The sequence below is a fragment of the Sceloporus occidentalis genome, unplaced genomic scaffold (assembly GCF_023333645.1).
Source record: "Sceloporus occidentalis isolate IW3139 unplaced genomic scaffold, rSceOcc1.0.p SCAF_106, whole genome shotgun sequence".
In the NCBI taxonomy this organism is placed as follows: Eukaryota; Metazoa; Chordata; class Lepidosauria; order Squamata; family Phrynosomatidae; genus Sceloporus; species Sceloporus occidentalis.
In genome coordinates, this window is record NW_028317086.1 from 2,084,347 (window position 1) to 2,105,526 (window position 21,180).

The 21,180-nt window shown below is 40.7% G+C and overlaps 1 protein-coding gene across 1 annotated transcript in view; it reads left to right on the top strand.

Moving 5' to 3' along the window:
• Positions 1 to 8,380: 8,380 nt before the first annotated feature.
• LOC149283339 (SUN domain-containing ossification factor-like) overlaps positions 8,381 to 21,180 on the top strand; it is a 28,707-nt gene continuing 15,907 nt past the window's right edge. The window contains exons 1-10 of the mRNA XM_089497714.1: positions 8,381 to 8,388; positions 10,999 to 11,107; positions 12,753 to 12,860; positions 13,316 to 13,461; positions 15,924 to 16,061; positions 16,689 to 16,815; positions 17,528 to 17,651; positions 19,086 to 19,207; positions 20,593 to 20,660; positions 20,868 to 20,975. Of these exons, the coding sequence (XP_089353840.1) occupies positions 8,381 to 8,388; positions 10,999 to 11,107; positions 12,753 to 12,860; positions 13,316 to 13,461; positions 15,924 to 16,061; positions 16,689 to 16,815; positions 17,528 to 17,651; positions 19,086 to 19,207; positions 20,593 to 20,660; positions 20,868 to 20,975 (1,058 nt within the window). The remainder of the gene's footprint in view (positions 8,389 to 10,998; positions 11,108 to 12,752; positions 12,861 to 13,315; positions 13,462 to 15,923; positions 16,062 to 16,688; positions 16,816 to 17,527; positions 17,652 to 19,085; positions 19,208 to 20,592; positions 20,661 to 20,867; positions 20,976 to 21,180) is intronic.

Below are 21,180 nucleotides of genomic sequence, written 5' to 3' on the forward strand. Positions count from 1 at the left end.
TATTAAGCTTGAGGTCCTTCTGTGTCACTGGTCACAAAGCAGTTTGGAAGCTTAGCGAGACCATAATATTTAGTCAATTAGTCCTTCCTCTTGTAATTTATGCCTATCCCTTCCATTAAACATTCGCTATCACTATATTGGCCTACCACAGCTGATGGAAGGTTATTTCATTTATCCACCACCACAACATGTTCTGGCCCAAGGGGCATGTAAAGCCCATCAGCCGCTCCCCAAATACACACATATGTACACACACTCACGCTAACACACTTACACTAACACACACATCCATACTAGACTTGTGCATTTGGATATTAAGAGCTAGGGTGTTTGTGCACTAATAATGCATTCTGCCAGACATATTTCCCACAGGAGCAAGGGGAGGCCGTTCATTTATCGGTCAGCCTTGATATTAGCCATCACCCAGAACATTTTCTGCACCAGACCCAGTTTCAAACATAATACCAAGCGGTCATATTCCAGCAGCATGCATGCTGTTATAATGCTCTGTTGATCACTGTCTAGTTTATATATGGTAACCAAGTTGTTCCATTTACAACGACAACATCTGCATTTACACAAAGAGAAGGGAGATAATGTATGGGTTTCACTGCAAAAGCGATCTCATTCCGGTTTCTTTTTTGCAGAATAATAGTTAAAAAAAAAATCTTCTGTTACTAAGCAACCAGAATGCATTGTGTGCATTGTGGGCGTAGTTACTAGAGGACCGGAAGTAAGGGTGACATGTCATTTTTTTAAATCAGGAAGACACATGCTTTAAATGACATTTATCATTTCTGCTACACGCTAGGGGTACGGGCCATCTAGTATCTGCTTCCCCCTCACTGCTGTCAAGTAGTATAACGGAGTATAATAAACACATGTTCTAAACAGCACATAACTTACTCTTAACATACAGAGGATACATTCACTGAACTCCCCTCCTCTCCCCCACATAATTCGCCCAAGCTGCTAGTGTTATCTACGGACCCCTAGGGACACAGAATAGTGCTGGAGCGGCTCGTATATTAACCTTTATCACCCGTGCCCCTGGCTTACCTTTAGCTAAAAACAAATTCGTCAACAGCGGCTATTGACCACCATCACAGCAGCGCCGGCAACTGACTACAACATCCAGACTGCATCGCGAATATCATGTGACTTGCTGGTGAGCGTCATTGGGCGGTAAATGCGATGAGGCGTTATTTTCCGCCTGAGTTCCTATTGTACAGATAGTTATGTTAGGCAGACGAAATTGTTCGCTTTCGCTTATTATTTTGCAGAGCATCTCATGCTGATTTCTGCTTAAAGCTGTTAGAGCTGAACAGGTTTATTACCCATATTATTGGGACTGGATCTGTGATGCTTTATCACCGCAGTGATGTCAAATGTGTATCACTATAGCAACATAGAGCATTTGTATGTTATATACATATTTGTACAACATATTCAGTAGTTCAACACAGAGAAGGGATACAATTCAGAAGTTAAATCAGCAATGTTACTCCTGTCCATATCTGACTACAGATTAGATGTTACATGCATTTATGGAGTGCATCCTTTGCTTAGAGCCCTTTGTGAATGGTGGAGTCAATTAAGGTACACTTCAGTATGAGAAAATAATTCGCACACGAAGGTATGTGCAAACAAGAGAGATTAATCAGCCGTATACAAGAAACCCGCCGTTTCCATGACAACTTTTTCCCACTGCATTACAGGCTACACACACCGTTTATCCTGTCAAACTACAGAGAATGCACTGTCTCCGTAGTGACCATTTCACACAACACTCCCGGCTTCTTCGCTTTGGTATGATCCTTCAGACTGGCGCATCTCTTATGACAGGAGGGGGGGAGTTAACAAGTTCTCTGCCACAGGCACATGGTGAAAGTGGTTTTTTTTCGTTCTTTCTGTATCACAGAGGCCCTGTTGTTTGGAGGAGACGATGCAAGCACCTCCCTCAAGACTAAACCAACACGTTCGAAGAGGGAGGGGGAGGCAATCGAATCCATTTCCTGATTGGTGGATGCGGCTGACGCGTCTTCTTCCACCTCAGCTGGCCGTGTAGTTAGAAGCGCCCCTAGGGTAACGGCCGCGTTGGACTATTTTCTCGCGTGGTGAGGCTTGAGGAGTGGGTGAGGGGGCTTCTGGGACATTGCTGTCTAGGGCTCCACGGGAATTCGGTTTCACTGGAGGGTTGAGCGCCGTTGTTCCATTGGAGGGGTCGGAGAATGCTGGCGAGAATGCGACAAGAAGCCGGGGAAAGATGACGAAGCGACTGATGATAATATTCAGCCTCTTCCTGATCTCAGTCTTATGGTGAGCGACACATGGAACGACATAAGTTACGGTTTAATGAGGCGGTAATCCGAGTGTCTCAGGCTGGGTGGGAGTTGGACGCTCCTACCTGTGAGAGCGCACGTTTGCCTACCTGTAGCCATCGAGTGGCCCTAATGGCAGGCAGTGGCCCTCACTGACAGCTACGAGTCCTGGTTGCCGGGGATCCCTTCCCCACACAGTTCATGTTGCTTTGCTGATGATGTATTTGTTGCTCAATAGACTATCTGTTCTAGCGTTAAAATATAGTCATAGTAAATCACTTCTCCCATCATGTATTTTATTATCTTTTATTCATATGGCGCCAGCAATGTACGCAGCGCTTCTTCCACTAAATACATGCAAAGAGTACGACAAAACTAGAACTCACGTGCGAATACAGACCGCTATGTTGGGTACTGATGGCTCGCTTACACTGCTTATGTTTTGTGTTCTACGTAAACCTGAATATAGTTCAGGTTATATGATATATAATATATCATTTTATATGATATATAATTATATGATATGTTTTATTTTCCCGGCACTAAAGGATTCCACAGACCTTTGCATTGGATATTATATACTGCGTTCTAAGCAGAGACAGAAGCTTTGGAGCCACTGCTCGCTATAGATTTTAATGTAAAGTAACAGTTTGTGTTACACAGAGTCCCTGTAATTCTGCTTAATCTTTAAATGTCAATATTCTTCAGGCACATTTCCTCCAGTGGCGGGATCTCCGTTGGTATGATGGGTACATGTGGGGCCATCACTTCATCCTCTTCTCCTGGGTTACTGTAATACTGAAGTATACTTTTTGTATGCTTAAAACCTCACAGATATAGGTTTCTTTAATTCGCCCGTCATCTTGAGAAAGATGGGTTCTCACCCGTCAGCCCATGTTTCATTGCATGTTTTAACAGCTCAAGTATCTGCGATGGTAATGTCGGAGCTGGAAGCTGGGTAGTAGTGGGACCTTAACTGCAATATATGATTGACTGGAGGAGTAAGCATTCTTGAAGACTGTGCAGGCCAATCTGGCATGCCAATGATTCCCACATTCGGGTTTTGGAATGTCCGTGACGATCGCGTTCACAAAAGCTAACTACTGCAAGCATAGAATAATTTAGTGTTGAAGATTCCGTCTCTGTGAAGGGGGTATGGAATAACTTGGCTTGTGTGACACGCGGAGCTGCTCTTGTGCCGTCAGAAGTTGCTGAATATTGATTGTTGGCCACTGTGTGTTTTGTATAAGGTGATCGTTTCCTTGTGAGAAACAATTGCTTATTTCCGAGTCATGATCTTGCGAAACTTGAATAAATGTAATCCATGCATTACGTTCATTAGTCATATTTTGAGGCATAGCTGAGAAATGCGTTCTTATTAACAGGTATTGATGAATCATGTATTTGGAACAGCAACCTGTGCATAGTTTCTGTTCTGCTCTACTCTTTTTCACCTTTTCGGGCTCAAGGAAGCTTATTCACATCCAGCTAAAACATTATCTCCCCGTGTCACTTATCCCAGGTGAAAACTAAAGGGATAGTGTATTCAAATACTTTTAAGTATTGCAATATGCATTTGGTAGCTATTGGAAAGAAAAAATGGGGACAGCCTCCGATCTGCAGAGAAGGTAGGGAGACATTGACACAGATTGAACGAGAGCCAAATGGGAAAAGCCCTTGTGAGATTGCTCCGAACCAAAAGGGCAAGAAATTAAAGTCGTTAGAAACCAAATGGCCTAAAAACAAAAGAAAAAAATGTCAGTCCATTTGCACGAGTCTACTCTGCCCCTCTATGCATTCTGCCGGCGATGGACGATGTATTTGGGCTGATGAATCCCTCCATGGATTTACACAGGAAAAAAAAAAGGTGACACTGCTATCATGCACATAAAAAAATAAAAAAGCTGAGGGCAAAAACCTGTTTTTTGTTGTTTTTTTTTTAAATTTTTTTCTGTTTTCACTTTTTCTCCCTTGCTTGTTCTTTTAATGCATTCTCTTTGTCCCAAAAATGATTGGTGGATATCTTTTCTTGATACGGGATGATTGTGGGCATCTACACTTATATGTTGCCTCACACTAAGTATTGGAGTTTGTCTCCCTGTCTGCTAATTCCCCCATTAGATTCTCCAGACCGGTAGCATACATTGTTGGATTATTCAGGTTATAGTGTGATGGGTTTACCATAATGTGTTTTCAGTAAACAGATCTCTTGTTGACATAGCAAAGTTCTCAGTAACATTGTGTTGTTATAGTTGGATACACCTGAAAGATCAGTCGTATCTGCGTATAAAACACTTTCTACAGTACACAGCTTTAATGAAGCCTTGATGAAAATAGCTTTGGTTCGGTTAAGTACATGACTGGGGATCGCATTATACCCGCTTTCATACTCCAGGTCAGTTGGTCACAGAGAAGGCCCTTTCCTAAAGCGTTTTCTAATGATGCCTAAATGCTGTGATGGCCTCTTAACTGCACTGATTTGTATATCATATATTATTTGATATATAATCATGAAAGAATGTGAAATGTTTAACTGTATAAAGTGACTAGACTTCCCATTGGACCCCTTTTGGCTTGGAATGAAAGTGTGTGTGTTTGTATGTATGTGTGTGTGTGTATATATTATATATATATATATATATATTTATATATATATGTGTGTGTGCAGAGGTGACTTTACGTCCTGTCTACTGCATCAAGCGTGGGACTTTTGGTTTTCGTTGTGCTCCTGAGTTCCATTTTTCTTCTCTGAACTTTCCTACTTGTATTTGGTTGCAGAAGTGAATATATTGTGTTGGGGAAGCGATAAAACTGTACATAAAAACAGATTATACAGCTCTTGCAAAAAATAGCTCCCGTTGATTTAGCATAGCGACCCTGAGATACTGGATCTGTCACAAAAACCCCACGGACACGTCCTAAATTACTGCGGCCACCTACAACTTTCCTTCTCGCCCCTAGTTTGCCCTGCTGACGGCAACTCACCAGATACCAAAGATCGTCATTACTGTCCAGAGGCACGGAACCTGTGTGCTTTGTGTGCCCAGATGGGACATTTGTATGTTTGAATTGTAAATGACTATCCTAACAGCGCAGTGTTACATAGCCCCTGCCATGTACAAGGCAACACCGCAGCGGTCATGGTGCAAACGCAGTTATTGCTCTGTTCTGGTAATAAAAATGGTGCTTGTGTGCCAATATTTGTATCATTTTACACCTGTCCTTAGCTGGCTTCCCACTTCTGCCTTTATCAGAGCAAGTTACTGTTTTACGTGGAATAAATTAATGATCTCAATATTGTGGGAAGAAATTGATGCCTAGCGTCTCCTGTGATCGATTGCACCGCAGTTGTGGCCATTGGGGTTTTTTTTTTGCACTTTTTATAGTTAAAATATAGTGCTGCCTAGAAAGGAGCAGATATTAAGACAAATTATGCATGAAAATCCATGAAGACTAAATGAAATACAGAATTAAGTGTGTGTGTGTGTTGCGCGTGTGTTGCAGTATAGTTTAGGTTAGTTATGGTTGTGATGCTCTCGCAGACAGTATCTTTGTCAGATCACGTTATAGGAAGGACCGGCACAGCTGAATGCTGAGCGGCACCATATTCTCTGTGTGACTTCGGGATTATTTTCTATTTGCATCGGGCGCAGTAACAGTAATTTTGCTGACCTCCATAAATTTTCGTGTTGGATCTGGGCATTGAGCGCTAATCTGTGGAAGTTTGCCAGTCTGATTAAAAAGCCACCCGTACTGATGCTAAGAAAATAGAAGCTGACGATGTGCGCTTGTCTGGTTTGGGTGAACATCCACAGATGAAATCTCAGTTTCCGCTTACAATGTAACAGAAGCTTTGGAGAGATAAGTCCCATCTTAAACAGTATAAGCAAACCTCTCTGGTAATAACCATTTAAAACTCTGCAGATGGCCAACTACTTTAATATCTTGTTTAGCGTTTGCGTTATAAAACATATAGTGTTTTTCACTGTGTAGAAACAGTTTAAAGATTTTCTAATATAAATAAAACGAAGTCCTGGCTGTAGCTGAATGGACTTGGCTGGTCAAAGATGGGTGCAGATCAGAAGTGAGCCGGATCGAACACCTTCTTCTGTTAGCAGACACTGGGAAGTCTAGCTTGGCACGTGACTGAACAAGCTGAGACCAGGCTTTGGATTGGCCATGCTGTGCCCCCTCTCTGTGTGCTGACACATCGGCCATTTTAGCAGAGGCACCACTAGGTTCGGTCCTGGACCAGCCACTAGAATCCAGCATAGAATCCTATAATGTAGTGAGTGAATAGAACCAGTTGGCCCATCTAGACTGCTCATAAAGCATTGGGATCACATAATGTGCTAGAATCACAAAGGTGACTGCAGACATCCAGCAGCGAGCGCTCCCTGACTGATGTCTGGAGATAGTTGCAGGTATAGTAAAGAAGGGAACATTTTGCTGATCCCTGACAATTCCTAAACACGTGTGTGTATATATGTATATATGGCGTTTTGTTATGGATGCACCGAAACAGAAAATTCAGCATTCGCTTGGCCCAAATCAAAAATTAGACAAAAAAAATCAATAACAATATTAATACCACATTATTATACCATATTTGCTCGATTATAAGACGACCCTCCAAAATCTGAATATTAATTTAGGAAAAAGGCTGAATATAAGACGACCCTATAGGAAAAGTTTTACCAGTAAATGTTAATTCATGTAAACTATTTTATTTTTTTTTAAATAAAAGCTATGATTGAGAAAAATATTTTGTTTTTAATTCCTTTTATTTTCCAATCTGCCCCCAGGCTTGTCACTCTGCCCCATAAATGCCTTAAACCCTCTATATGCCACTGTGCCCCATGATATTCCTTTTAACCCTCTAAATGCCACTGTGCCCCATGATATGCCTTTTAACCCTCTATATGCCACTCTGCCTCCAGAGATGCCTTATACCCCTATATGCCACTCTGGCATTAAGGGGGTTAAAAGACATTTCATAGAGCACTCTGCCTACAGAAATGCCTTATGCCCCCATTTAAACCCCCCCCCCAAAAAAAAAACAACTTTCCGGTGCTTCTGACTCCCGGTGTGTTGTCCGGGCAGCGTGTAGACGTCTACGTGATTTGCGTAAGCAACTAACGCTACAGCCGGGAGGAGGTGCGGTTAGCAGCGGGGGTTGTCTGCGTCCATCGCGCAGACCATGCCCGGTGAGGGGAATGCTGATCTCTGACAGCCGGGGGTGTTAAATGGGGGGCATAAGGTATTTCTGTAGGCAGAGTGCTCTATGAAATGTCTTTTAACCCCCTTAATGCCACTCTGCCTCCAGAAATGCCTTTTAACCCTCTATACGCCACTCTGCCTCCAGAAATGCCTTATACCTCCCTATATGCCACTCTGCCCCATAATATGCCTTTTAACCCCCTAAATGCCAGAGTGGCATATAGGGGTATAAGGCGTTTCTGGAGGCTACGCATCGGGGACTCAGAAGCTGGGGGGGGGGTGTTACAGGAGGATCCAGGTCCCCTGCAACATTGCGGGGGATCTGGATCTTAGTCTCATAGTCAGACCTATTTGAGGTCTGGTTATAAGATGACCCCGATTATAATACTTTCAGAGCATTGTTCAGGGCATTAAAAAAAAAAAAAAGAAAATCGAGCAAATACAGTATGTGTGTGTGTGTATATGTATGTATGTGTGTATATATATATATATATAAACGGCAATCATACTCCTATCATGCCCAGGCAGCCAGTACATGCTGGAACCTCACTATGCCATGCTACCCCCCCCTTACACATCCATGCACACACATACACACTGATTTACAAACAAACTTTCATGCATACTTGCATAAACCCTCCCCCACCCCTTACCTGAACTGCAGATCTCACTTGCAGACTTCTGCAGGGGCCCGGCTTCTTCCCTCTGCAACTTCTCTTGTCCCGCCCCCAGAGGAAGAAGCAACGGGGCAGAGTCATGTGACGTGCATTCACGTGACTCTGCTGGGTTCCTGTTCTCCTGGCCTGTACAAGAGACACTGCTCGCACACTGTGCGACCAATGTGCAGGTAAGCAGCCTGGCCACTGCGGACGATTATTTTTGACCGTTTTTTTTTATTATTTTAATTTGGGCATTTTGCCGGTAATGCCATTTTCAGACGATATATTTTGGCCACCGATATATCGGTGCATCCCCTAGTACTTGTTTTTATTTAAAAAAAAATAATTCTCTGTACCTTTTTTTTGAGTCTTATTAGGCTTCACTTTTTCTGCTAGCGTCTGTTCTAATTTTATCACAAATACCTAAAAGAAAGGTTGTTTTGCGGTCGCTGATCAGTCTCCGGACAGAATGAATAGGCAGAACTCTTCGTATTTACTTTAACGCCTAACGTATAATGTGTAACTGCCGCCATCTTTAAAACTTCCACAAAATTTTAAACATAGGATGGACTTAATAAGTATCCACAAATAAAAAAAAAAAAAATAAAAAAATTCCAAGAGTCTTTAACTGTACCCTTTTATACATCTTACAACGAACGTCGCTGTTGAGAGGTATTTGCGGTAGGCCCTTTGGGCATTTAGATAGAATATTGTGAAATCTTTTTACATGGTTTGCCTCAGACTAGTTTCTTTGTATACTCCTTTTTTGTGTAATTAAAATAACCTGTTCCTAGAGAGGATCTCAATAAACAAAACTGAAGAAAACAATGTTGGCTCGTTTTATTAATTTTATTCTGTAATAAATTGGCAAGTATCCAAAGGGTTTAAATAATGTCAGGATCTAACATTGTGTATACCACGGTAACACCCTGACTTTAACACATACGGTTAATAGATGTGTTGGAACATGTTTGTGACATAGTTGGGGTATTTTTAGCTGTCTAACATATATTATCATTTGTTGATCTTTCTGTGCTTTGTAGCCTTTGACTTGCCTGTAGTATGTATATGTGTGTGTGTATGTATGTGTGTGTATGATTATATATATATATAGCAATGTATGGATTATAGGGGTTCATTCTGTTTCTTATATATAGCATTTTGTTCAGTGGAGTATGTTAGAAATATAGATTATTCACTTCGCTCTCTCGGTACTGTACTTACTGTAGTGTACTTACACTGAAAATGTTGCTCATAACAGTATATGAACACATCTGCAAAATGTGTATTGTTCTTGGATGCCTCAAAGCTTAACAAATCTATATAGGCTTCCATAGGCTGTGATAGAAGGTAGAAGGGACTCCCCCCACCTCTACCTGCAAGGAAAATGATCTTTAGTCTATATAGCCTTTATAAAAAATAAGCCTTCAACTACACTTTGAAATTAATCTCAAGCAAATCAGGTAAAGCTTCGACTTCAAAATTTTACAGTCACTCACAAAACTAACGACAGATAATATATTGAATATTGGCAGGTAAGGTTTCTACTTAATTGTAAGTAACAAGCCATGCTTAATCTGCTGACTTTTATGGCTGAACACAACTCCCTGTAAGGTATTCAAAGACCCACTCTTGCTGATCCAATTGACCTCTAAATCCACAGGCTGGCTACCCACATTCTTATGGAAGAAGATTTTGTTGGCATAACTTTTTTTTTTTTTGGACCAGTTATATCCAATTACATTTGCAGGAACAGCATTCAGTTGCAAAAAACTGCAATTGAAAGGTTGTGTAATGGGGTTTTCTGGTAATGGCTTCTTCTAAACCAGCTGTCTAGTCCACCAAACCCTTGCATTTTAATGTATATTAAATGTAACAATGCATTTTACGGCATGTCGGTTGGTGCCGACGTTATCTTTTATTTATTAAGCTCCATCAAATAACACGGTGGATTATTTCAGTTTTGGGGTTAGAAAGTGAGACCCCTGGTTTGTTTTCAAACCTCCTCCCCCTGGACTGTTACTGAAAGCAGAATGTGTACTTAAGTACACTTCCTCTCTGCTTCACCTCTCCTATTGGAAGCGATTTCCTGTTTGCTGGTCCTCCATCGGTTTTAAAGGGAGGCCTACAAAGCGTGTAGAGGAAGAAGTGCTTTTAAGCATATGTTACTATCATACTTGGTCCGGCCCCAGTCCACATATATAGATATAGTAACATTTGAAGTGGAAGGGTACGTTGCACCCTCTTGTATTTGATAATCTGATTTGAATAGAAGGAAGGTTTGTTTTTTTTGTGTGTGTTTTTTGTTTTAAAAATTGCTAAAATTAGATTGTAGTGTTAGGGTGTGTTTGCACGAAGGCCTGCAGCAGTTGGTGTTTCGTGTTTTCGCATCAGATTGTCGCACACTCCTTGCATCTGTTCTGCCAGCTGCCTTCTAAATATGATAGCAAAACAATCTGCCATAACTTCATTTTTCAGTTCAATCCCCCGCTCCCAACACAAATCTGTTTGTATGGAGGGGCGATTTGCTCTGATTATGATTCCTGGTCACACACCTCAGTCTTGTACTTTCATTTGCCTTGGATAAGATGTGGCTGCTAGGGGCAGGTTGTCCACGTTTTAATAGCTCACCCCCCCTGGCATTCAGCAATTCTCCTAATGTAGACTAAAATGTAGCCAAAAAATATCTTTTTTTTTGTTTTCGTCATCCGTAACAAAAAGTACTTTTTACAAAAATAGTATATGTGAATCTCTCAGAAGTCTTTATTTAAATATTTTGGGTTCTTTCCCCTCATTAGGTCTCCAAATCAGCATGTGTTTTGCAAAGAGGACACTACGCTTCCAGCATCACAAATCGCACAAACTAATAAAGATCCAATAAGTGAAGATGAGCCCACCAAGGAGAAGGTAACAGAAATGATCAGCGCTGTTCAACAATAAGTGGTGCATTATTATGCTGTGGTGTGGAAGATTATGTAAATTGTTGATGAGCACACCGATAGTGTCAGGGAAACGTGTAACTACGATACTGAGTCCCTTTCTCTCCTCATACTTGAAGATTGTGGGGTTATCTTGTGAGATTTGGCAGGCTTGTGGAAGAATGTCGATGAGGTGGCTTGTTTGATGAGAAACATTTTAAATACAGTGGATTTAAAATGTGATGATTCGGGTCGTTGCCCCTCTGCATTACACAACTTCTACTGAGCTTCAGCTGGCGGACTCCTGTACGATACGTTGATAAACGTATGCCTCGTTGATGGCAAGTTGTGCAGTACCTGAGGCAGCAAAGCGGCCCTAAATCATGATCCTCCCTCCACCGTACTTCACTGTTGGGATGATATTTTCATATGGGTATGCAGTGCCCTTTTACACCATATGGAGTCCTGAGTGTTCTTCCTGAGCAATTACACAACCCTGAAATTCAGTCCCCACAATATTTTCCCCAGTAGTGTTGTGGAGGTCAAGGTGCTCGTTGACAAATGCGATGTTAAATTGGAGAGCATCAGCTACCACGGTGGTTTCCAGCCATGGACTCCATACCTGTTTAATGTTTTGCATATGGTAGACACGTGAATAGCGATGTTAACCAGTTGCTATGATTCCTTCACCCGTTACTCCAGTTTTCTGTTTTACCTCATTGAGCGTTCTGTGTTGTGCTCTTGGAGTCATCTTGCCTGGGCGTTCACTTCTAGGGAGAGTAGCCATACTACTAAATCCTCTCCGCTTAAACAATTTCTTGTTTGTGTGGACTGATGAAAATGTAAACTCTGACATTTCCTTGTGACCAACAAGAACAATACAATGATTTGTGTGTTAGTTAAAACATTGTGTTCATTATTTATATGAAGATCAAGTAATATTTTAACACACATACTTAAATGCTGGTAATTCCAAAGGGTTCACTTATTTTTTTCTTGCCACTTTATGATGGACAGCCAGCGGTAGAATGTCCAAAGTGCCCAATAAATGTAAAAATAATTGATATTTTATATGTACAGTAAATGGCAACTAACACTAAAATACTGGTGTATCTCATAATACAGTGTAACAGACTGGTGCTTAGCTAATCATTCTTGTATTAATATACACTATAAGTTGTGAAAGATGACAAAGGTTAAACAAACTCTTCGTGTCACCATGACCAGGATTTGATGACCCGCTAGTGATTAGATGTTCTGCGGGGTTTCTGTTTTTCTGCTTGAATTGCATCTATTGCAGTCGGCCATGCATGGGCAGAGGCCGAGCGTGTCTGTCCTCGGGGCTTTCTCACGGCAGCGAGCACGACACAACTTCTTGACACCACCACCACCATGTGATGTGTTGATACGCCTTGTAGATGACATTAATCACAGCTGTAGCCACTCCTGAAATGAAGTGCCGGCTTCTTCTGTTGTCTTCCTTACACTCTATTCTTTCTCTTTAATAAAATATTGTCTTGTTAAACTGTCTCTGTGAAAGTTGCTAATTTACCCTGCGGTATCTTAGAACTTTACATGCCGCTAGGCTTCTGCGTCAGCAGTTTGTTGCTTCAACCATTCTTTTAATATTACAGGAGGCAACCCAGAAGCCACAAATCCCAGATATATTGGAAGCAGAGCCTATATCTGCAAACCAAGTGGTAGAGGATGTTGTTTTTGAAGACTGTCCAAAAGATGAAAAGGTGATTACCGTTCCCTTGGCAGAGGGAGCCTTTAAAAGTGCTGGTTCAGTTTATGTATAGAAACCCATTCTATCAGTTTCCTCTCATTTTATTCTTAGACTACAGCTTAGAATTAATTTTAGAAACCTAGTATTGACAAGATGATGTAAATATTTTAAATTTTTACCTCGTCAAGGAATTACCTTCAATCAGTTCTTTGGGGGGGGGGCTAAGTAATGGTGGAAATGGTGATATGTTCGGTAGGATAGGTATAATGGCGATTTAAAATCTGGATGGAGTTGTGGAAATCTATATAAACTGCTTGCATGGAACCATCAGTCATATGATTGTCATTGATTAATATGTTCTAATAGCTTAGCGACTATTTGTATTCTTACCTATTATTGACTAAACATAAAATGTATTTTACACTTATTTTTTTGTTTTTTTTTGTTTGTTTTTCATCTGGTATGCAGGAGAAAAAAGCAGAGCCAGTTGTAAATGTACCTGCCGTAAACACAGACGCCGAGGATCTGGAGAAGGCAGCTGTGCACTTTGCTCCAAGCATTGAAAACATTTCCAGTTCATCTACCTCAGAGATACCGCCTGTCCCGCTGCCAGAGTAAGCCTGTTTCACATGTTTATATCATGCATACATACTATAGGTGTGTCACGGGGGTAATTAGAAGTTATTTAGTACCCTTCAGCTTGTTTACCTTGTTCAGGACATCTCACGGCTGTGGTGTAATTGCTAAGTACAAAGCAGACGCGGAAAATCTGCCGGCCATTACTGTGTCATAACAATTGTGTTCCAGAGTCTTAGCGTGCATTAGGCGTGCGTATATCGATTACAGTTTTACATAGAAGGATGCTCTGTGCCAGTACGGGGTCTTTGACCTCCTTGCAAAATGAAGGGGCTTTATGTTCTGCTCGTATATCATTTTTTATCTCATAGCTTTCATAATACCACTTCTGGTTTCTTGCACTCCATATTTTCATCAAGATTGGGAGCTGAGGTTATAACCAGCAATGTTTAGCATAGTTTGAGTGCCCAAAACAGGGCTCAACAAATGCTCTGCAGATGAAAGGCCAAGCGGAAAATGCAGGAGCCGTAACTGCTCCACCGCTAGCGAAGGCTCGTGTAATGTCACGTTACGTGACTCCTCTGAGCTTCCGCTCACCCGCAGCTCATGGGAAAGAAACGCTGGCTCTGTATAGATCTACTTTCTGGATGCGCCAACGGGCTCTGTAAAGAGATGGCTTCTGGACTCACGAATGGGCTCTGTGTAGAGATGGCTTCTGGGCACTTGAATGGGCTCTAAAGCGAGCCAGTTTGTATGTTTGGCAAGTGAAACTCTGGGCACAAAGATGTGTTTCCGTGTCTAACCCTGGCCTGAAGCATTGTGTAGTAACTTGACATATTTAACACTGTGTTGTGATATATATTTGTGGTTCAATTTTGAGTTCCTCATTTTCCTATACAATAAATGAGATGCCAACCTATAATCCCAAATAATATGTTCAACTGGACACTTAATATTTAGTTTTAACTGCTCTGTTAAATGTGCTCTCAGAAGTCGTAATTTTAACGATCAGATTTTATATTGATAATTTGTCATTATTTACATGTTTATTATTGGTACTGTAAGCTTGTCAAGGAAAACAATGCAGTACTAAGGTTGCTTATTTAAGGGCATATTACACATTTTTGTATATTTTGCCAAACAGTGATTCTGATTAGTTTGTGGGTTTTTTCCCAAACCTCAGGTTTCTTTCACAGTTGTGATGGAAATATTAAGAAATGCTTCTAGCTCATATAGACTGTAATTTATAATTGGCACAAAAGGCAATTAGGGTTTCTGGCTGTCACTTGCGTTGGATATCTGTATATCTCACTGCTCCTTTAGTTAAATTAGTACAGTGTCTTCCCATATGCCTGTAGAATTTACTACGTATTAATCTACTTCCAGTATTTCACTATTGATCTACTTCCAACATTTAACCCCTTCATGACAAAGCCCGTAACATGTACGGGCTCACAATGCATTGTTTTTAATGGGTTTAAGGACAACCCATTGACCTTCAGGGGTAAAGCACTTTAAAGGTGGGCTGGGGTGGCTCAGCAAATGCTCGCGTTGAGTGTATACGTGTTGTATGACTGTGCTTAGTCAATATTCTTGATGTCAGACTTAATATAGTATAACCAGCAATCTTTCTTTATGTTGGGAAGGATCTTGAGTATCCTCGGTCTGGTAGTATGTTGAGCTGAGTTGTCTTTAGGTCATTTAGCAATCTTCTGCAGAAATAAGTCTATAGTACCAGTATATAGCTCATCAGATACTATAGCAGCTGGCAGTGTGCTGCTGCTGCAGAATCAATACTTTACCTAGGTTTTATATTAAAATAGACACTCCATCTGTTAGCTGAAGCAAAATACACTTCTGTAGTAGCTGATGTCCCAGAGATAATTTATCTGTAACTGGCTACTGTCACAGTCCATTGTATTTAACGCTGATGTTCGTTTGGTCAAAGCTGGACCTAACATTTTTATGGTGGCTGCTTGGAACACACTGATGGAAAGCGGTTCTTCAAGGCACTATCAGTAAGCAGTTCATTTATTACTGCTGCTTACCTCGGAAGCAACATCATCTGCATTCCCTTCACGAATATTACTATACTTTATAACTACCATGATTCCAATACCTTCCTAACAAGCAATCAGAGAATTGGAACATGCCCTTCCGAATTTGAATTTGTTGAGATTTATTAAAAAAAAACAAAAAAAAAACCCTGGCGTTTTTTACCTGTTCGCCCAACATCATAGCTTTTGGAGCAGCTGGTAAAAAGCATCATCTTGCTTACCTTTACAACCGGAGAAGATCTAGAATGTACATCCCTGACCAATTTTGGCAGGCATGGCTTTAAGAATTCCCGGCTGGGTATGTTCTGCAGGGACCCTACCTAGTTTTTTTTTTTTTTGTTTTTTTTTTTCTACTGCGTTCACGTCCTGTTTTTATTTTGTTTTCTAAGGTCGCATTCTGTAACACCCAAGGGGTAAAAAGGCTGTTATTTCTTTTCCTTTAGTGCAATAGAAAATTCCAGTTCTGCTCTCCCCATAGTCAGCTCTAGTGAAGCTGAGCAGTCAGACGCTGACTGCGACATTGGGGGGGCAGTAGAGGTTGACCCTCAGAGTGAGCCCTCCTTTACCAACCCACCAACGAGGTGAGTATTGAAGTAGGCCAAGCTTGCAAAAGTCAAACTCATTAACTAAAAACGAACCAAAAAAAGGTAACGTGTCATCTGCTGCTATGTCCAGCCGCTCGCATGCTCTGCTCGCTTTTCTTCTGCATTATGATCTACCACACGTTCATGTATGAGCAACATGAAGGGAGTTGCCGCTGGAAAGCCTCTACGATATTCTGGTCGTCATCCTCTTTGCCGCTTCTCAGACTTCTTTATTTTACCGTTTCCAGCAATTGGAGCATGCATTTTTTTCTGCTTTCTCTGCTCATTGCCATGTCAGCTGCTGCCTTAACACTCTTGTAGTTGCATCCCTGATGTACGTCTATCATTAACAGTGAGACTCTTCAGCTTAGTGCGGCAGGTAAGCGTTGCAGCGGGAGGATTATTCATAACCCAGAGCATGTTGTATGTTCAGTTGTTGACGGAAGCAGCCGGGGATGATCTTTCTTGTCTGGTATCTTGGGGGTACCTTCGTTTTTGTCTGTGTATGTACACTATACCGGAATTAAGTATGCATACGTGTAAATCATGCTTTCTTGCAGGCATATATAGATCTGTCATCCAAATGTTTTGTGTCTTTTCTTTCTTTTGTTTCCTCTTTTTTAGACTTGTAAATGAACACGTTGAGAACGCCTCTGTTACACACAGTAAGAAACTGGTAATAGAGACTCCTGAAGCAGGGACGGAAAAGCAGCCTTTATCTCTCAATGGCTCCGATGGGCTTGAACAAGAGGTAATTTTACACTAGACATTACATTTAGTGAAAGTTCCCAAAGTCGATCGCCTGTATCAGTGGGTTAGTTTGTAATATTCTTAGATACATATGCCAGTATCTAAAGGCTCACAAGTAGATCAAAGCTACCAGTCGGAGATCCTCGGTTTAAACTTTTTTTAATTTGGCTGCTTTGCTTTTGTCTTTTATATACATGGCTCCCAGGATACAAAATCAGTGATCTCATGACCCAAGTGATAAATGTGACTTTCCAAGCATTTTTCCCCTGTATGTTAATGTCCTATGGGCTGCCAAATGTAAATGAAGACTTTGGACCAACGGTAGTCTCCCTTTTCTGTTAAAGGTGCAATTCCATTAGGTTCCTTAGCCCAGTGATAGCTAGCTAAGAGGTAGTTCTCTAATGGTCCCCACAAGGAAATAAGGCTCAGTGTCATGAGAATGTTTATTTCAGCAACCAGTCAGCTGCCCCTTCTTTGTTTTGACGTCGGTACCGATAGAAACATGAAACCATACCGGCTCCTCTTTCCAGGTGTTCCATTTAATGTCTGAACATCATGTAGAAATGTAAAGTGTGCAAAAAGTATCTTTTGTGTAAGCAATGTTTAAGATGGCTGGGGCTTTGTGGTTCTTGTTCTATTCAGGTGTGATGCCAAATTTTTAAGGTTTACATTTCAGATTTAGATGTAATTTTTTGTAATTATGGGATTTGCAGAAACCCGAACAGAAGGAAGGAGCTGCAGCCGACCCAGCGACTTCTGCGAGCTCAAAGGACCCTGTTGACATTCCAACATTCGATGAATGGAAGAAACAAGTTATGGAAGTTGAAAAAGAAAAAAGTGAGTGTCTCTAGCAGACAAGGTGTTGGATCCATCAATCAAAATTTCATATTGGCTTCTACATGGTTTATGCTTTTGTTGGCTAGTCCATTCTAGAAAAAATCTCTGAAACTGTGTATTTGTGAAAAGGAATTCCCTGGTGGCATCATAGGTAGAAAATATTAGTCAATTATCTAGTAGCTTTTTTAGTTTGCAGTGTGGTTGCGACATTCGTTCACCTGAATAGCTATATATTCCAATTCATTGTTATTAGCTATTATTGTCTTATCTAGCGCCTAATTGCTGGTGCCTGCAAATGTTTAATTTTGTGTGTGTGTGTGTGTGTGTGCAATATCTGTGCTGACTGCGGACCTGTCCTTGTCACAAGTTAACTTTTATAATATACATATAGGATATCTGACTTCCAAATTATAGTGCGTGTATATATAATTTACGTGTGTTTGGTTAAATGTCAGCTTTTAAACATAAAGCAAATAAGTATGGTTTTTAAGGTAAAGAATAAATTGTGTGCTGCTGCTGTTTAGCACGTGGATGGATTTGGCTTGTATGTTAAGCATGTGGTCATATCATTCCATGTGTTGCAGATGTAGAGGTCTAAATATAGATGCCTATAGAGATGTACATAAATGGCTACAAGCACTATCTTATAAACAAAGATTTGGATTTGTCTGAATCGTCAGGGACAGTCTTTCTATTGTTTTCCTCAGAGGTTCCCACCGGCTATAAAAAGATTAATATATTCACTTGGCCCCCTCTTTTTTCTCCCCCCCCCCGGATAGATTTGATTTTGGGCACCCCCCCCCCCCTCTGTATAAGTAATTGTCACACTTTGACTTCCAATAGTGTTTTTTGTTCAGAATCTCTTTGAAGATTTTATGCAATTAAAAAGGTTGGAAATATCCCAACTGAACTGATCGCAAGAGCTGTTTTTTTGTTTGACCTTCTTGTTTTGAGTCTAGTCTGCTGTAGATATTAATAACAAAAGACACGGCTAGAGTTGGATGACGTTCGATGATCGTACCTTGTGGCGCCCGCAAGGGGTAAACTGTCAGCTAGAAAACTTAAGTGTCATCGCGGTTTACAATCGCATTTATCGCAAACACAAGACAAGAGTTCCATCTATACAACAAACCCGTCTTTATAGCCCGGTTCCCTAGCCCATCTTTGTCTTCCTTGCCAACAACCCTTGCATTGAAAGGGATAGTAATGTGTTCATTCATGCTGCATATGATCCACATTCCACCTTGTGTCTCGGTATATGTTCATGAATTATTTGATGGAAATCTGCTGCAATTATGCCATGCAATCCGTAGGCTCGTTACGGCCCTAATTTACAATCGAATGGAGTATGACCTCTGTTTTCTAAAAGCAGGAGAAACATTGATATATTCATTTTTTTTTAACTTGGATTTTGCTGTGATATTTTTTCCCTAGGCCAGTCAATGCATCCCTCTTCAAATGGAGGACAGCACTCTGTAAAGGTCCAAAAAAACAGAAACAACTACGCTTCGGTGGAGTGTGGAGCAAAAATCCTTTCTGCCAACCCTGAAGCCAAGGTAACATATATAAACTTGCAATGTGCCTAAAAGGTGGGGATATTCAAAGCTCAGAAGGTTCCAATCAGGAACTTGAGGTCACTATCCCATTCATGTCGCAGAATAATTCTTTAATATCTAGTAGTAGCTCGGATTACCTAAAGAACCTTCAGTGCAGAGGGCATGTAAATCACCGTAGGTCTCCCAAACTGCTGATTACATTTATAAAGCATAAGTGTTTTCCACAGCATGGTTACAGTAGTAGTTTGACAATAGGACATGGACAGTAGACGTACTGGTATGCATGAGGCAGAAAGCCCCGGCGTTGTGAGTTTACAATCTGGTATTTTGAGAGGCTTAGGTATTTATATCTCGGCATAGAAGCCATTCAAATATATTTACTCTGTGTTTATATGGATTTGTCTATGTATTTTGTGTACACACACACTATGGTTCAAAAGTTTGGGGTCACTTAGAAGTTTTTGTCAGTATAACATAACATCAAGTGGATCAGAAATAAAATGCAGACATTGTTAGTGTGGTAAATGACTATTATAGCTGGAAACGGCTGATTTGTAATGGAATATTCTCATAGACCTACAGAGGCCCTTTATCAGCCCCCATCACTCCTGTGCTCCAATGGCACGCTGTTTGCTAATCCAAATTTAAATTTAAAAGGCAAATTGATCATTAGAAAAACATTTTGTAATCCTGTTAGCTCAGCTAAAAATTTCCTTTTTCCATGGAATAAAGCTGTGGCCCCAAACTTTTGAACGCCACCTTCCATTGGATTCATTAAAAGGTGATATATATCTTAGACTTTGCGAGATATATATACAGATTCTAGTGCATGTATGTATGTCTTTAAAGGGACTCTGCAGCCATCATATGCACTTAAAAGCATGTTCTAGCTGTGTTGTCCCTTTAAATTTTTTTGCTTTTCTACCTTGCAAATGCATGGATGGATTCAGAATCCTCCTGGATACATTTGACCCGTAGTCCAGCTATTTTCTGTGCAGAAGTTTTGTTCAGCCGAACACATTTACCTGCACAGGAAATACTTACTGCCAGTCAGCTCCAGCGCTGGCTCAGCAAGCACTGCAGGCAGGGACCTCGATGGGAGTGCTTTCCTGCTGCTAACTGACTGCTCCAGGCAGACAATCGCTGACATGAAATGTAAGACCTTGGAGGAGGAGAGAGCAGCTGTAGCTACAGAGCTGCCACTTCTTTGACAGGCAAGTGTCTTTATTTTTCTTAAGAATGCTTACTAAAGTACTCACGGTACTTTAATATGCATTTTCCTTTTGTAGGGCTGTCAGGGACAGTAAACTGAAGCTCTAAGTACAACTAACGAAATAAAAATACAATTGTATTTGGAATCAGAGTATGTTTTCTGTTTATTACAGAGCACATCTGCAATTTTAATAGAAAATATGGATCTGTACATGTTAAATCCTTGCAGCACAAAAATATGGTGAGTTTATTTTAAGTGGTAATATTAGTTTCTACCTTTTTCTGTAGAATAACAAATAATTGTCTGAAATTACTTCATCAAAACTGTATACGGTAGTATAGATTAGCAATTAAATCCCGTTTTTTTATGATTGGAAATGACTTCTGTTTTTCGTTTTGATTAAAGCGATCTGGAAAAGCTTATGTAATAACTGTTTAATTTTTCCAGGTTTGTTATAGAGCTGTGTGAACCCATTCAGGTGAAGCAACTTGATATTGCGAACTATGAACTCTTTTCATCTACTCCAAAGGACTTTCTAGTTTCTATCAGCGACAGGTACGTACGCTGCAGTTATTTCTGAACCATTTTTACATGTGGAAAGTTGGGATTTTAAGTCCCAGAATTAACTATGCGTTATAAAGGACCGTCCGTGGCTAATTTCTCTGCAAGAAAGCCAGAGCTGGCACAGCATAATGCATAGCTATCTGTGGAGTGACTTTGATTTAAATACACTTTATCCAAGCTGTTCCTAATGTTAAGT